This window comes from Capricornis sumatraensis, chromosome 1 (genome assembly GCF_032405125.1).
Source record: "Capricornis sumatraensis isolate serow.1 chromosome 1, serow.2, whole genome shotgun sequence".
Taxonomy (NCBI): Eukaryota; Metazoa; Chordata; class Mammalia; order Artiodactyla; family Bovidae; genus Capricornis; species Capricornis sumatraensis.
Window position 1 is genome coordinate 111,325,822 of NC_091069.1, and position 17,930 is coordinate 111,343,751.

The 17,930-nt window shown below is 36.8% G+C and overlaps 1 protein-coding gene across 1 annotated transcript; it reads left to right on the forward strand.

The window, feature by feature from the left end:
• The first annotated feature begins 10,969 nt into the window (after window positions 1–10,969).
• On the forward strand, window positions 10,970–11,263 carry LOC138075727 (keratin-associated protein 6-2-like). The gene has a single exon (XM_068967698.1). It carries the CDS (start codon window positions 10,970–10,972, stop codon window positions 11,261–11,263), a length of 294 nt encoding a protein of 97 aa, XP_068823799.1.
• The last annotated feature ends 6,667 nt before the right edge of the window (window positions 11,264–17,930 follow it).

The window sequence follows — 17,930 nt, forward strand, 5'->3', positions numbered from 1 at the left end:
CAATCATCATTATGCTTCAGTTTTCTTACCTTTCCTGTCCTCCTTGCAATTTGTAATTTTAAGTCTGCTCACAAATTCTCTACAGTAGACACTTTGCTTTTCAATGCCACTGCCAAAGCAGAATTTCTGGCCACAATTCCCCTGGTTTACTGAAAAGACTTCCATCTTTATTGCATTATTTCTAAACCTTTTCACTCAAGCCTCTCCATACCTAACGATGCCTGCAGAACCACCTCTCTTCTGTGCATCATGGAATAACCAGCTCTGGTTGTAATACCTTGCACATAAGTTGGGCTCAATTAATATTTCTCTAATAAAAAATTGATAGATTAAGTCAAATTTCTGTTCAATTATTTGTGTGTCATTTACAAACTAATAGATACTTGGATTGATTATCACCGTTTTGTCATTTCACTGAGCTGAATGTCTCAAGTGTTCTTTCACTAGTGAAAGTATGAAAGGGTTAGTTGTCCAGATGTGTCCAGCTCTTTGCAAACCCCATGGACTGTAGCCCGCCAGGCTCCTCTATCCATGGAATACTTCAGGCAGGAATATTGGGTTGGATAGTCATTGCCTTCTGCAGGGGATCTTTCCAACCCAAGGATTGACCCCAGGTCTGCGCTGCAGGCAGATTCTTTACTGTCTGAGCCACCAAGGAAGCCCTCTTTAACTAAGGGAGTCACACCGTTTCAGATTTTGAAGGTATGTTTAAGAGTTAGTTTGTGAAGACTCTTTACTGGATAAGTAAGCTGTCTCATACATGCTTACTAAATCGTATTCTTCCAAAACTTCGTGGACTTCTTTTCCCCTTTACATTTGCTACCGTCCTTTTGAATCTTTCTTTGCAATTGGCATGAGATATCACAAGGTGAAAGTATCTCCCTGAAATATCTCTTTAATGCTTCAATCCTTACTCTCTTTCCCACTAAGCAGTTTTAATCCCACATCCCAACTGTCAGTTTGAAATTATCTTAATTATTTTTCATTTTTTTATTCCTCACCTACTAAAATGTAAACACTGTGAGAGTAGAAAGTTTTTCTATAATTTTTCTACTTTGTCTTCAGTGTCTAGGATGAGACCCTTTCAAAACTACTCAAAACTATTGATCAACTAAGTGATTGAAAACAATTTCAACATCAATATATGCAAAGAAATACATTTGCATTTCCATCAAAAGCAGATGATATGATAGAATGTTTTGACTTTTGCATGCATTCTTTAGTCTCATGTGTTTGACACCTATCTCTGCTTCTTATTTCTCATATATGCTGGAAATTTCCCTTCCTTTCCATTATTCCTTTAAGTACTCAGGCCACCTCTTGTTTATTTTGGAATTTTCATTAACTTCCTGAATAAAGTATCATTCCTCCTCCTCTTTCACTTCCAGCTCAATCCCAGACACAGAGAGATTTGCAAAGCCCAGTCCTGAAATACTGAGATTTCTGCTTATATATGTGAGTGCCTAAGCTGAGCACCAGAGAATTGATATTTTGAACTGTGGTGTTGGAGAAGACTCTTGAGAGTCCCTTGGACTGCAAGATCCAACCAATCCTTTCTAAAGGAGATCAGTCCTAGGTGTTCTTTGGAAGAAATGATGCTAAAGCTGAAACTCCAGTACTTTGGCTACCTCATGCGAAGAGTTGACTCATTGGAAAAGACTGATGCTGGGAGGGATTGGGGTCAGGAGGAGAAGGGGACGACAGAGGATGAGATGGCAGGATGGCATCACCAACTCAATGGACATGAGTTTGAATGAACTCCGGGAGCTGGTGATGGACAGGGAGGCCTGGCGTGCTGCAGATCATGGGGTCACAAAGAGTCGGACACGACTGATCGACTGAAATGAACTGAACTGAACTGAAGTATGTGAAAAACAAGAAATAGATGGGAAAGACATTATTTCTGATGCAGGTATAAAAAGAAATGCTTATATGAAGGACTCAAAGTTCAGCTTCACATTTGCTCAGTTTTCAATGGAGGCCATAACACCTCAAAACAAAAATTATGTTCAAGCAAATACACTGAGATTTTTTAGAAACAATGAACTGCTTTTATTGATAACAATGGACTTCCCCAACAGTAGGGTATTAGGATCATTACTCCAGAGAGTCAGAGATTAAGGGAGTAAATGTTAACATTGGGAAAAGAGACAGATGATACCCCCATGGAGCTTCTGACCTCAAAGATCCCAATCTTAAGAATGGGTAGTCGAAGGTCAAAGCTCTGTCTTGCATGTAATTTCTTGCATATAGAAATCATGACTTTTCAATCCTTGAATCAGCATTATCTTAGATGTGTGGTTTCAGACATAAATGGTGTTTTAGGCGGTGATACTCTAGCAGCAAGAAAAATAGCATCTCCTGTAGCAGACTGGCCCGTAACTGTTATAGCCAGAGCCATATCCACAGTCACGGCAGGAGCCGTATCCACAGCCATATCTGGTTCCATAACCACAGCCATACTAAGGGCTCAATCCGCAGCCATAGCAGTTTTCACAGCCATAGCCATGGGAGTTGCCATAGTAGTTACAAGGCATGTTGTCAAGGGGAGCAGATTCAGGTGGACTGCAAGGCGATGGTTCTGAAGTGTGTGTGTTTTCTCCTTCCCATGGTCCTTTATATGCTGTCAGTAATTGGCAGAGCATACCATCCATTCCCTGACACAGACAACAAATACGGAAGCAACCATGATGTGCCGGTCACTTTTGACAATCGATAATTTGCCTAAAGTAGCTAGTTAGTTTGGAGATATATGAAGAGCATCATTTTAATTTGCTCTGCCAGAGAAATTTTTCAGTAGAATCATGTGCCTCTAAACAGATACCCATTTTTAAAATTTCCTATCACTTAATATATATCTTATATTAAAAATATGAGAAGCAACGTAGAAAAATTTTGCCCCTTTTCTATCTCTTCTTTCTTAAATCATTTGCCTCTGACCATAAGACAAGAATATCCCTACCTCCTTTCTTGAATCATTGCAAATTCATTTATAGAAGCCAAAGATGCTGATGATTCTGCATTCACAAAGAAGCCCCCAACAAGAAAACATCTTGTCCAAACTGTGAATAGTGTTAAGAATAGAAATCTTGTTTTATAGCTACATATTTATAAATGTTTCTCTATCTGTAGATGCCTAAATCCAAATGTATCCTGTCTTCTCAGTCTAAACAAACAAACACATTCAATCATCAAACATGTAGTCAAAATTGTTTTGTTATTGACCTTTTCTGCATATCTTACTTGTACAGATTTTACTTTCATATTACCTATTTCAGAATCAGGCAGGTGCCAAATTATTTTTTTAATTTAACTATATTTGATTTACAATATTGTGTTAGTTTTGTGTGTAGAGCATAATGATTCAGTATTTTTGAAGATTATACTCCATTAAAAATTATTACAACATAATACATAATTCACCATGCCATATGGTATATCTTTATTGCTCACCTATTTTATAAACTGTTGTTTGCATCTGCTAATCCAGTGGCACTAACGTTCCCTCCCCTTTGCTATCTCCTTTCATAACCAAAAGATTGTTTTCTATATCTTCGGGTCTCTTTCTGTCTTACATATGCATTCATTTTATAATTTTAGAGTCTTCATATAACTGAAGTAATACAGTATTTGTCTTCCTCTATCTGCCTTATTCCTCTGCCCAAACATCTTTCACTAAGCATATTCTCTAGAGCCATCCATTTTGCTGCAAACTGTAGTATTTTATTTTTATGTCTGAGTAATATTCCATGATGTGTATATGTACACCATATCTTCTTAAATGAGCTGAGAGATGTTCGAGTTGCTTCCATATGTGAGCTATTATAAACAGTATTGCTATGAACCCTGGAGTGTATGTATCTTTTGAAGTTAGTGTTTTCACTTTTTCTGGATAGGTACCCAGGGGTAGAATTGCTGGATCATATGGCTGTCCTATTTTTAGGTTTTTATGGAACCTGCATACTGATTTCCATAGTGGTTGAACCAATCATTTACATTCCCCAAGAGTGTTCAACTGGTTCCTTTTCCCGTATCCTCTAAAACTTCTGATATCTACTGATTGCTTTGGTGATAGGTATTCTGACAGATGTGACTTGATATTGCATTATTGTTTAAATTTGCATTTTCTGATAATTGGTATTATTGAGCATCTTTTCTTGTCCTGTTATTCATCTGTGTGTTCTATGTGTCTTTTTATGCCAATACCATGCTATTTTGATTACTGTAGTTTTACAATATAGTAAGTTTGGGTGAGTTATAGCTCCAGCACTATCGTTTTTTTCTGAAGAGTGATTTGCCAATAAGTGGTCTTTTGTTGTTCTAGTTTTAAGACTATTTTTCTATGAATTTTAGAATTATTTAAGGATTATTGTAGTTCTGTGAATTTTAGGGTTTTTTTGGTCTAGTTCTATGAAAAATATCATGGGTACTTTGATAGAAATTGCATTAAATCTGTAGATTTCTTGGAATATTCAGTCAGTTAAGTTCAGTCCCTCAGTTGTGTCTGACTCTTTGTGACCCCATGAATCGCAGCACGCCAGGCCTCCCTGTCCATCACCAACTCCTGGAGTTCACTCAGACTCACATCCATCGAGTCAGTGATGCCATCCAGCCATCTCATCCTCTGTCGTCCCCTTCTCCTCCTGCCCCTAATCCCTCCCAGCATCAGAGTCTTTTCCAATGAGTCAAATCTTTGCATGAGGTGGACAAATTACTGGAGTCTCAGCTTTAGCATCATTCCTTCCAAGGAAATCCCAGGGTTGATCTCCTTCAGAATGGACTGGTTGGATCTCCTTGCAGTCCAAGGGACTCTCAAGAGTCTTCTCCAACACCACAGTTCAAAAGCATCAATTCATCGGCTCTCAGCTTTCTTCACAGTCCAACTCTCACATCCATACATGACCACAGGAAAAACCATAGCCTTGACTAGATGGACCTTTGCTGGCAAACTAATGTCTCTGCTTTTCAATATGCTATCTAGTTTGGTCATAACTTTCCTTCCAAGGAGTAAGCATCTTTTAATTTCATGGCTGCAATCACCATCTGCAGTGATTTTGGAGCCCCCAAAAATAAAGTCTGACACTGTTTCCCCTGTTTCCCCATCTATTTCCCATGAAATGATGGGACCAGATTCCATGATCTTAGTTTTCTGAATGTTGAGCTTTAAGCCAAGTTTTTCACTCACCTCTTTCACCTTCATCAAGAGGCTTTTTAGTTCCTCTTCTCTTTGTGCCATAAGGATGGTGTCATCTGCATATCTGAGGTTATTGATATTTCTCCTGACAATCTTGATTCCAGCTTGTGCTTCTTCCAGCTCAGAGTTTCTCATGATGTACTCTGCATAGAAGTTAAACAAGCAGGATGACAGTATACAGCCTTGACACACTCCTTTTCCTATTTGGAACCAGTCTGTTCCATGTCCAGTTCTAACTGTTGCTTCCTGATTTGCATATAGGTTTCTCAAGAGGCAGGTCAGGTGGTCTGGTATTCCCATCTCCTTCAGAATTTTCCACAGTTTATTGTGATCCGCACAGTCAAAGGCTTTGGCATAGTCAAGAAAGCAGAAATAGATTTTTTTCTGGAACTCTCCTATTATGGCCATTTTAATAATATTAACTTTTCCAATACAAGGGAATGGGATATCTTTCCATTTTTGCATATCATTTTCAATTTTCTTTATCAAAGTTTGTGGTTTTCAGAAGATACTTCTTTCACTTCCTTAAGTTGATTCCTAGGTATCGTTTGTAGAACCAATTAAATAAGATTGTTTTTACTCTCACTTCCTAGTGTTTCATGATTAGTGTATAGAAACACAACAGATTTCTCTATACTAATCTTGTAACATACAATCTACTGAACTAACTTATTAGTTCTAATAGGTTTTCAGTGGAGACTTTAGACTTCTCTATACAAAGTACATCATCTGCAAGTAGTGATAGTGTTACCTCTTTCTTTCCAATACATTTTATTTCTTCTTGTCTGCTGCAGCTAGAATGTCCAATTCTACTTGAAATAGAAGTGGTGAGAATGAGCATCCTTATCTTATTCCTGAATTTAGCAGGAAAGATTTCACCTTTTCACCAATGAGTATTATGTTGGCTGTGAATTTGTCATAAACAGTCTTTATTATATTCAGCTATTTCTCCCTAAACCACCTAGATGAGAGTTTTTAACTTGAATGGATGCTGATTTTTTTAAAACTATTTTTTCTTATTTATTGAAATGACCATGTATTTTTTGTCTTTTTTTGTTAACATAGGTGTATCACATTGATTGCTTTGCATATGTTAAACTTTGTGACCCTGGATTAAATCCAACTTGATCACAGTGAATGACACTTCTTTCTATTTTTTAATTTGGTTTGCTAACATTTTGTTGAGCTTTTTTGTCTGTGTGTGTGGGTTTTTTTTTCTTTTTTTTGGTAGTGTTTTTCTCTAGTTTGGTAGCAGGAAAATGGTGGTCTAGTATTGGAATAAATTAGGTAATGTTCCCTCATCTTCAATTAGTTGGAATAGTTTGAGAAAGATAAATATGTTATTTTATATATGTTTGGTATAATTCCCCTGGAAATTTTTTGAATTGCTGCTTTAATTTCACTTCTGGTGATCAGTCTGTTCAAATTATGTTTCTTCTTAACTCAGTCATGGTATGCTCTGTGTTTCTAGAAATTTGTGTTTCTTCTAGCTTATCCAATTTGTCAGTATATAACTGTTCACAGTATTCGCTTATGATTTTTAATATGTCTGTGGTATCTCCCAGTCCTAGGGATTGGAAGGTAGAAAAAAATATTCCCTGAGGAGAAAATCTATGAGGTGGAGTGAAGTGAAGTGAAAGCTATTCAGTCGTGTTGAACTCTTTGTGACCTGTTAGACTATAGCCTGCCAGACTCCTCTGTCCATGGAATTCTCCAGGCAAGAATACTGGAGTGCATAGCCATTCCATTCTCCAGGGGGTATTTCCAACCCAGTGATCACACCCAGGTCTTTTATATCTTCTGCACCGCATGCAGATTCTTTACCATCTGAGCCACCAGAACAGTCCATATATAGTCCTAATTACGGGAATCTTTAGAACATATTTCACATGGATATTTAAAACCTGCTGTTTAATAAGCCTTTGATCTTGACTAAAATGTCTTACTGCAAGATGATACTTAATTCGAGTTATCAAAATAGACTCTAGAGAAGGCGTTCTCACCGAGAGCGCGCTGTTCCTCACGGGATCATCTCTCCTTCGGGCCCATGGAGGCGCTCCAGGAGCCGCCAGTCCTCAGCTGGGCGGGAGGGGTCTGCAGTACAGGTAAGCAGACCACCACACAGGAGCATGTGCTGGAAATAAAGTATTTTTCTACTATGGACTGATCTTTTTACTCCTGTGGAGTTTCAAAAATATTGATATCAAATTTCTGCATAAACCTGTTCCCAAGACATATGCTTTAAAAATATCACATAAAGTTATTCTTTAATTTCTGAACATGAAAATATGCATGATTCCATGCCCATTATGTTGACTTGATGTTAACACTGTATTTTGGGTAATAAATTACTATACAAAATGGCTCAGTCAGAGTGCAAAAAGTCAATAACAGGTAATTTATATTCTGAGGGGTTTTCCTTCCTCATCATAAAAGTGTTTTTAATTAGGGCATACATATGTGTATACCATAGAATGACTTATTTTATGTTACAAAGCTATTATATTAAATTCAGACTAAATCAGTTACAGTACAAATAAACATGGGTATTTTAAAGCTATTAAACATGAATTTAAAACTACAGAATAAGAAAAATGAGGTTTCAAAAATTTAATTTTTATTGGACTATAGTTGATTTACAATGTTGTGCTAGTTTCTGCTATACAGCAAAGTGAATCAGTCATATACATACCTATATCCACTCCTTTTCTAGATTCTGTTCCTATATAGGTCATTACAGAATATTGGGTAGAGTTCCCTGTGCTATACAGTAGATTTTTATTAGTTATCTATTTTATATATAGTAGTGTGAATATGTCTTTTTCAACCTCCCAGTTTATCCCCCTCTGTCCCCCCTTCCCCTCCCCACCCCTTGGTAACCATGCTTGTTTTCTACTTTTGTGATTCTATTTCTGTTTTATAAATAGCTTCATTTGTACTATTATTTTTAAATTTCATAGAAATCTAAAGAAATATCATATATTTGTCTTTCTCTGTCTGACATACTTCACTCTGTATAAGAATTTTAGGACCACCTTGTAATTGCAAAAAAAATTATTTAAAATTAAAATTTATGTTTGGATTCTAAAAAGTGCATATTTAAATAACATGTATTAAATGATAATCACAAAAATAAATATATATAGCCAAGAGGGGGGAAAAAAGGAAAGTGAGGTAAAGAGAATAACATTTATTGAGTAAAATTCCTGACCAGAACACTAAATAGATATGAAACATAAGGAAAACAATTATATAAAAATAGTTAAGCCTCATTTTAGAAAGAAGAAATTTGCATTTAGAAAAGTTAATCATATACTCAAACGTCTTTACAGTATATGTGGCTCTCCAATGTTTGAATACATGTTTGATTTGATTCATCCATTTTTATGGAAGAATACTGAGTCCAAATTATGTATCAGGGACTGTACTCAGAGCTGGTTTCAAGGATGCACAGAATAGGAGTTGTCTTTACTGTTTTAAACCAGTATCCAGAGATCTGAATGGAAAGGTATTAGAAATAATGCAACAAAGATAAAAGAGCTTTTCAATAATCCAGGGATACTGTGACCAGAGAGTGTGTTGGCTCTGGCACTGAAAAGTAACGTGTCTGTACCAGAGAATTTGTCAAGTAGAATTTATAGTTTTGCATTTCAAGGTGGACTGAAAAGGTAAGAAACTGAAGGATAAGAAAAATGGAATGGGAATATATGTTCTTTATGTTTATGGTTAGGGATGAAACATAGCAGTGTTCAGATTAGACCAGTGACCAGTATCAGAAAAATCGGTAGAATGATTTCTTAACTGAAGGAAAAATGTCTGATAGTGAAACTTCTCAACAATTGAAGTTGGCAGCCTTGTGAAAATCCCTGTTAAAGGCATTCAATAAAGTACTCGATCACCACTTATTCCTTTGTTGTTGAAATTCAAGTATATCCAGTGGAAACAATGATCTTGACTTTATACTCCCTTCCAATTCAGATCTCATGGTTGTTAAAGTGAAAATAATCTAAATTTTGGAGTCTACCATATTCTGAAAAAGAGATTTAAATAAAACATAGCAACTAAGATAAGGAATAAAAAAAAAAAAAGTCCCCCTACCCTAACAAATAAAGCAACATGTTTTCTTTGGACTGAAAGAAGTTTGGTCATTAAAGTCTGAATGTTTGATATGAAGTTACATTTCAATCAGTGAGGCAAGACATAGTTTCAATAAACTTTGACAAGTGTTTTGATAAGAACCAAGAGGTGGTGATGGTGGCTTAGTTGCTAGGTCATATCAGACTCTTTGCAACCCCATGGACTATATAGCCCGCCAGGCTCCTCTCTCCTTGGGATTTCCCAGGCAAGAACACTGGAGGGGGTTGCAATTTCCTCCTTCAGAGGATCTTCTAGAGCCAGGGATCGAACCCACATCTGTTTCATTGCAAGCAGATTCTTTCCTGAGCCACCAGGGAAGCCCCAGGAGCCAAGAGGAGGATGATCCAGTTCAGACAATAGCACGAAGGAAAGGCATCTCACAGGAGCTGATTACAGATCTGAGTTTTCAGTACAAATAGATTTTTTTTTTAAAGTGAAGAAATTTGGTGGCAAGAAAAATATTAACAGCAGAAGGAATGATACTCATTTTCCTCTGTTACATGTTGAAAAAGTAAGTGTGTTAGAGAGGATTATTTAGAAGAAAGGAGACATATATTTCAAAGTCACAATGAACATTTTTGTAGAAGGTTGAGAACTTCTGATTAATGTACATATGAATAAGGATAAAATTGAGTTTTGTGGTACTTGATGTCATGAATATACTAGGAACTGAAGATGGGCTTTTGCTGTAAGTATCAAAGTGACCCTACTTACCTTTAGCCTTTGAACTAAATGTGTAAGGAACAGTAGTGATAGAAGAAGGCAAGAATGATTGAGTGAGGAGAATGGACTAACATCTCATAACACAAAACTCTCATAAGGCTGTATGTGAAAAGATGAGTTTCTGGTCTAACTGAGGACTTCTGATTCTTCAGCCAAACCAAGTTGGTTACACTGTTAAAGGCTCCTCAATGGTGATACTCTGGTAGCTACAAAAAAGAGAGAAAAAGAGGGCTGCCCCACTTGAACAGGACCTTCCCCTGCCTGGTGCATGGAAGAAGAAAATATAAGAAGGAACACATACAGCACCCTGTCTCCACAACTATAAGTGTTCACTCTTCCGGGGAATAGACTCTGTTTTGAATTATCAGATACTGATCAGATTCTTAGGATTTGAGGAGAGTCGGACAAGGCACGGGTAAGGAATGCAGAAAGGGTAGGAGAAAACGGACAGGAAGTTGCAATGATTCAGGAAAGGAGACTGGAATATTCCTTCTCCTGTGGTCAGAAGCAGGTATTTTGGAAAAATGAGAGAGAAAGGGAGGCAAACTTGTCTGACATTCCCCAACAAGCTTGTTTTATAAGGTATCTGTTAAATGATAGGAGGTTTTGAAAATGATCAGCTTTGGGTCACACGATTCTACTAAGACAGTTTGTCAGCAGAACAAATTAAAGTGAAGCTCTTAAAATGTAACAGGAGTCTCCAAAATAATGAGCTATTTTAAGCAAACATTATTGATTGTCAGTGGTGAGGTGACTGGCTCATCATGTTGCTTCCATATTTGCTGCCTATGTCAGGGAATGAATGGTATGCTCTGCCAATTACTGACAGTATATAAAGGTCCAAGGGAAGGAGAAGACACACACACTTCAGAAACATCCTCTTGCAGTCCACCTGAATCTGCTCCCCTTGACAACATGTGTTGTAACTACTATGGCAACTCCTGTGGCTATGGCTGTGGAAACGGCTATAGCTGTGGGTTCAGCCCCTATTATGGCTGTGGATATGGAAGTAGATACGGCTGTGGATATGGCTCAGGATACGGCTGTGGATACGGGTCAGCATACGGCTGTGGGTATGGGACAGGATACGGCTGTGGATTTAGGCCCTATTATGGCTGTGGTTATGGAACCAGATACGGCTGTGGATATGGCTCTGGCTATAGCAGCTACTGGCCAGTTTGCTACAGGAGATGTTATTCTTGCTGCTAGAACATCACCATCTTAGCCTAGTCTGCTTCTGAAATGAAGAATCTAAAGATAATACTGCTTTGAGGATCTGTAACCCATGATTTCTACTTGCAAGAAATTACATGCCTGACAGAGACTTTTTCTCCAACTACCCACATTTAGAACGACGTCCTGAAGTCTGAGGTTCTACGGTGATAACATCTGACTCTTCCAAATGTTAGCCTTTACTCCCTTAATCTCTGAGTCTCTGTTATGACTGTGTTAATGATCCTAACATTCTATAGCATGGAAAACCCCTTATTCTCAATAAAAATCACTCATTCCTTCTTAAAAATCTCTGTGAATTAGTCTTTTTTGAGGTGCTATGGACTCTTTCGAGACTGGCCTAACAGGGTGCTTGAACCTTGAGTTCTTTGATATAATACAGGCATTTCTTCTTGTATTTGCACCACAAATAATACCTTATCCAACTATTTCTTGTATCTCACATGCTCAGGCACTCACATACCCAAGCACAAATCTCACAGTATTCCAGAACCGTGCTGAACCATGAAAATCTCACTGTGTCAAGAATGGAGTTGGAGGAGCAAGTGGAGGAGGAATGACACACATTCAGGTGGTCATGACAAAGTTCAGGTACAGGAGAGACAATCTGATTTCCTGAAGGAGTAATGGAATAGAAGAGATACTTCCCAGAAGTAATAAGAAATTGGAAGCAGAGTTGGGTGTTAGGCACTTGAGAATAAAGAACTAAGGAATGGCTAAGTTAGAATAAAAATATTCTATGATATCATTTTCTTTTGATGGAATTGAAAATGGATTTTTAAAATTTGTTTTTAATTGAAGGATAATTACTTTGTAATTCTGTGTTGATTTCCGCCATACAACAATGCAAATTAGTCATCTTTGGAAGGAATGATGCTAATGCTGAAACTCCAGTACTTTGGCCACTTCATGTGAAGAGTTTACTCATTGGAAAAGACTCTGATGCTGGGAGGGATTGGGGGAAGGAGGTAAAGGGGAAGACAGAGGATGAGATGGCTGGATGGCATCGTTGACTCAATGGACGTGAGTTTGAGTGAACTCCAGGAGTTGGTGATGGACAGGGAGGCCTGGCATGCTGCAGTTCATGGGGTTGCAAAGAGTTGAACATGACTGAGTGACTGAACTGAACTGATATGCATATCCCCTCCCTCTTCAGCCCCCCTCTCACCCACCCCTATCCCATCCGTCTAGGTAATGACAGAGTTCCAGCTGGGCTCCCTATGTTAATAGCAGCCTCCCATTAGCTATCTATTTTACATATGATAATGCATATAAGTAAATGCTACTTTCTCAATTAGTCCATCCTCTCCTTCCCCCACTGTCCACAAGTCCATTGTCTATGTCTGTGTCACCAATCCTTCTCTGAAAAATAGACTCATCAGTACCATATTCTAGATTCTACATATATGCATTAATATATAATATCTGGTTTTCTCTTTTGGACTTACTTTACTCTGTGTAACAAACAGGTTCATCCACTTCACTACAAATTACTTAAGTCCATTTCTTTTATGGCTGAGTAATATTCCATTGTACATATGCACCATAAATTCTTTATCCATTCATCTGTGAATGGACATTTAGGTTGCTTCCATGTCCCATCTATTATAAATAGTGCTGCAATGAACACTGGAGTACATGTGCATTTTTGAATTGTGATTTTCTCAGGGTATAAGTCCAGTACTGGAATTGTGGATCATTTGGTAGTTTTATTCCCTGTTTTAAAAGGAATCTTAATATTGTTCTCCAGGCGAAATGCTGGGTTGGATGAAGCACAAACTGGAATCAAGATTGCTGGGAGAAATATCAATAACCTCAGATATGCAGATGACACCACCTTTATGGAAGAAAGTGAAGAACTAAAGAGCTTCCTAGTGAAAGTGACAGAGAAGGCAATGGCACCCCACTCCAGTACTCTTGCCTGGAAATCCCATGGACGGAGGAGCCTGGTGGGTTGCAGTCTATGGTGTCACTAAGAGTCGGACATGACTGACATCACTTACACTTTTCACTTTCATGCACTGGAGAAGGAAATGGCAACCCACTCCAATGTTCTTGCCTTGAGAATCCCAGGGGCAGGGGAGCCTGGTGGGCTGCCGCCTATGGGGTCGCACAGGGTCGGACACAACTAAAGTGACTTAGCAGCAGCAGCAGCAGTGAAAGTGAAAGAGGAGAGTAAAAAAGTTGGCTTAAAACTCAACATTCAGAAAATGAAGATCATGTCATCTGGTCCCATCACTTCATGGCAAGTAGATGGAGAAACAATGGAAACAGCTAGAGACTTTATTTTGGGGGCACCAAAATTACTGCAGATGGTGACTGCAGGCATGAAATTAAAAGACACTTGCTCCTTGGAAGAGTGGAGCTATGGAAGAAAAGCTATGACCAACCCAAACATCATTACTTTGCCAACAAATGTCTGTCTAGTCAAAGCTATGGTTTTTCCAGTAGTCATATATGGATGTGAGAGTTGGACTGTGAAGAAAGCTGAGCGCTGAAGAATTGATGCTTTTGAACTGTGGTGTTGGAGAAGACTCTTGAGAGTCCCTTGGACTGCAAGGACATCAGACCAGTCCACCCTAAAGGAGACCAATCCTAAATATTCATTGGAAGGACTGATACTGAAGCTGGCCACCTGATGCAAAATACTGACTCATTTGAAAAGAGCCTGATGCTGGGAAAGATTGAAGGCAGGAAGAGGAGGAGACAACAGAGGTTGAGAAGATTGGATGGCATCACTGACTCAATGGACATGAGTTTGAGCAAACTCTGGGAGTTGGTGATGGACAGGGAAACCTGGTATGCTGCAGTCCATGGAGTCACAAAGAGTTGGACACGACTGAGTGACTGGACTAAACTGATAATGACAGTATTGAATATTTTGCATATATTGACCTTTAGGAGATTGTTTTCAGTCATTTAATTGGCAAATAGTTTTGTGTAGCTTTGAGAGGGTCTTATCTTAGTGAAGACAAAGTGGGAACATTATAGACAACTTTCCTGCTCTCACAGGTTCTACAATCTAGCATTTGAAGCTAAAAAAAAAATCAGGAAGAATATTAAGGTGATTTCAGACTGACAATTGGGGTAGGGGAATAAAATTGCTTAATAGAAAAAGAGTAAGGATTGAATTATTACAGAGACAGTTGAGGGAGGCATTTTGAACTTGTGAAAAATAAGCTGATAACAATTGCAAAAGAGGAGTTAAAAGGACAGTAGCAAGTGTAAAAAAGGAAGAGAAATGTTCTAAATTTTAGAAGAATATGGTTTATTAGACACATATGAGATAATTTATATAACCAGGAAGAGTATTTACATTTTAACTTTTAACATATCTTAAAATCCTGAAATGTTGTGACTCCAGTAAAGAACATTTGAGACACTCAGCTTTGGAAAAATTAGAAAATGATGACAATCTATCCAAATACCTTATATTGACACAGCAATGTTTGACTTAATCTATCCCTTTTTATTGGACAAATATTGATTGAGTGCATATTATGTGCCAAGTACTCTTCTCAGAGGAGGATATTCAGTGATACAAAGACTAGATATTTTTGTTGTTGTTATGGATCAATATCCAGAGGTTTGAATGGAAATGTATTAGAAGTAACACAATAAATAGGAGATTTTTCAATAATCCTGGGGGATTGTGATGATAAAGTTTGTGCTGGCAACAGTACTGCAAAGTAAAGTATTTATACTAGAGAATTTATAAAGTAGAATTGATAGTTTTGAATGTCAAGGAAGACAGAAAAGGAAAGAAACGATAGAATAATAAAAATTGGAATGGAAATATATTTCTTTTATGCCCATTCTTAGGGATTACACATAGTAGGGTCATTAGATTAGAGCAGTGATCAATATCAGAAAAAAATAGGTAGAATGATTTCTTAACTAAAATAAAACTGTCTAATAATTAATGTTCTCAGAAAACGAAATCAGCAGCTTGGTGAAAATTCCTGTTAAAGTTATTCCAGTCTATAAAATACTGGATTATGACTAATTTTTTGTTGTTAAAATGTGAGTGTCCAGCATAAAGAATCACCTTCCAGATTTTATACTCCATTCAATTTGGATTTCATAGTGTTCAACATAAAAAGTCACTAGAAGTTTGATAATAAATGATAGAAGAAAAAAATACAATACCACGGATATACAAAAAGTCATAAGAGAATGCTGTGAATAGTTATAAACTAACAAATTGGATAACCTGGAAGAAACACAAATTTCTAGAAACACAGAGCATACCATGACTGAGTTAAGAAGAAACATAATTTGAACAGACTGATCACTAGAAGTGAAATTAAAGCAGCAATTCAAAAAATTTCCAGCAAACGGGAATTCTACCAAACATATAGAAAATAACTTATATTTATCCCTCTTAAGTTATTCTAACTAATTGAAGATGAGGGAACAGTCCCTAATTTATTCCAATACTAGACCACCATTACCTTGTTACCAAAACTAGAGAAAGACACAACAAAAAAGAAAAAAAAAAACTCAACAAAATGTTTGCAAAACAAATTAAAAAATACAAAGAAGTGTCATTCACCGAATCAAGTTGGATTTAATCCAGGGTCACAAAGACAGCTTAACATATGCAAAGCAATCAATGTGATACACCTATGTTAACAAAAAGAAAGACAAAAAATACATGGTCATTTCAATAAATAAGAAAAATAGTTTTTAAAAGTCAGCATCCATTCATGCTAAAAACTCTCATCAAAGTGGTTTGGGAGAAAATATCTGAATATAATAAAGACTGCTTATGACAAATTCACAGCCAACATAATACTCATTGGTGAAAAGGTGAAATCTTTCCTGCTAAATTCAGGAATAAGACAAGGATGCTCACTCTCACCACTTCTATTTAAAGTAGAATTGGACATTCTAGCTGCAGCAGACAAGAAGAAATAAAATGTATTGGAAAGAAAGAGGTAACACTATCACTACTTGCAGATGACGTACTTTGTATAGAGAAGTCTAAAGTCTCCACTGAAATCTATTAGAACTAATAAGTTAATTCAGTAGATTGTATGTTACAAGATTGGTATAGAGAAACCTGTTTTGTCTTTATACGCTAATTATGAAATATTAGGAAGAGAAAGTAAAAAAAAATCCTATTTAATTGGTTCTGCAAATGATACCTAGAAATTAACTTAAGGAAGCAAAAGATTTATATTCTGAAAACCATAAAACTTTGATAAAGAAAATTAAAAATTATATGCAAAAAGGAATAGCTATCCCATTCCCTTGTACTGGAAAAGTTAATATTATTAAAATGGCCATAATACCCAAAGAAATCTACAGATTTAATGCAATTTCTATCAAAGTACCCATGATATTTTTCACAGAACTAGACCAAAACCATTCACAGAACTAGAACAATCTTAAAATAGTTCTAAAATTCATAGAAAAATAATCTTAAAACTAGAACAACAAAAGGCCACTAATTGGCAAAGCACTCTTGAAAAAAAAATGATAACACTGGAGATATAACTTTCCCAAAGTGACTATATTGTAAAACTACAGTAATCAAAATAACACTATATTGGCATAAAAAAACACATAGATCAATGGAGCAGAAGACAGAGTCCAGAAACAAACCTCCACACCAAAGATCAGTTAATTTATGACAGGAGAAGCTAGTATATACAGTGGTAAAAAGACAATCTCTTGGACAAGTGATGCTGGGAAAATTGAACGGCCACATATAAATCAATGAGATTAGAACATTCCCTCACACCGTACAAAGAAGTAAACTCAAAATGGGTTAAAGACGTAAATGTAAGACCTAAAAATTAAAAACTCTTAGAAGAAAACATGGGCAGAAACTTCTTTGACATAAATTGTATCACTATTTTTTTTTTTTTTTTGATCTGTCTCCTAAGCCAAAAGCAATGAAAGCAAAAGTAAACACATGGGACATACTTACACTTAGAAGTTTTTGCATAGCAAAAGAAGCAGTCAATAAGGTAAAAAGGTACCCATTCTCTGCAGAATGGGAGAAAATATGCAAATGATGTGACTGACAAGGTGTTAATATTCAAATTATGTAAACACCTCAAAATAGAAAAGTTGAAAGACCCAATCAAAAAATGGACAAAAGACCTGAATAGCTATTTTCCAAAGAAGACATACAGATGGCTAACAGGACAAGAAAAGATGCTCAATATTACCAATAATCAGAAAAATGCAAATCAAACAATAATACAATATCAACTTACATCAGTCAGAGTAGCCATCACCAAAACAATCTATAAATATCAAAAGTTTTAGAGGATATGGGGAAAGAAACCACTTAAACACTCTTGGGGAATGTAAATTATTGGTGCAACCACTATGGAAATCAGTGTGGAGGTTCCATAGAAACCTAAAAATAGAACAACGATATGATCCAGTTCTACTCCTGGGTACATATTCAGAAAAAGTGAAAACACTAATTTGAAAAGATACATATGCTCCAATGTTCATGGCAGTACTGTTATAATATCTCACATAGGGAAGCAACTCAAAGGTCCCTCGAAATATGAATCAATTAAGAAGATATGGTGTACATATACACACAATGAAACATTCTGTTCAGTTCAGTTCAGTCGCTCAATTGTGTCTGACTCTTTGCAACCCCATGAATCTCAGC

Coding starts and splice junctions, on each gene's coding strand:
- LOC138075727 (XM_068967698.1), top strand. CDS start 10,970: ATGTGTTGTAACTACTATGGCAACTCCTGTGGCTATGGCTGTGGAAAC.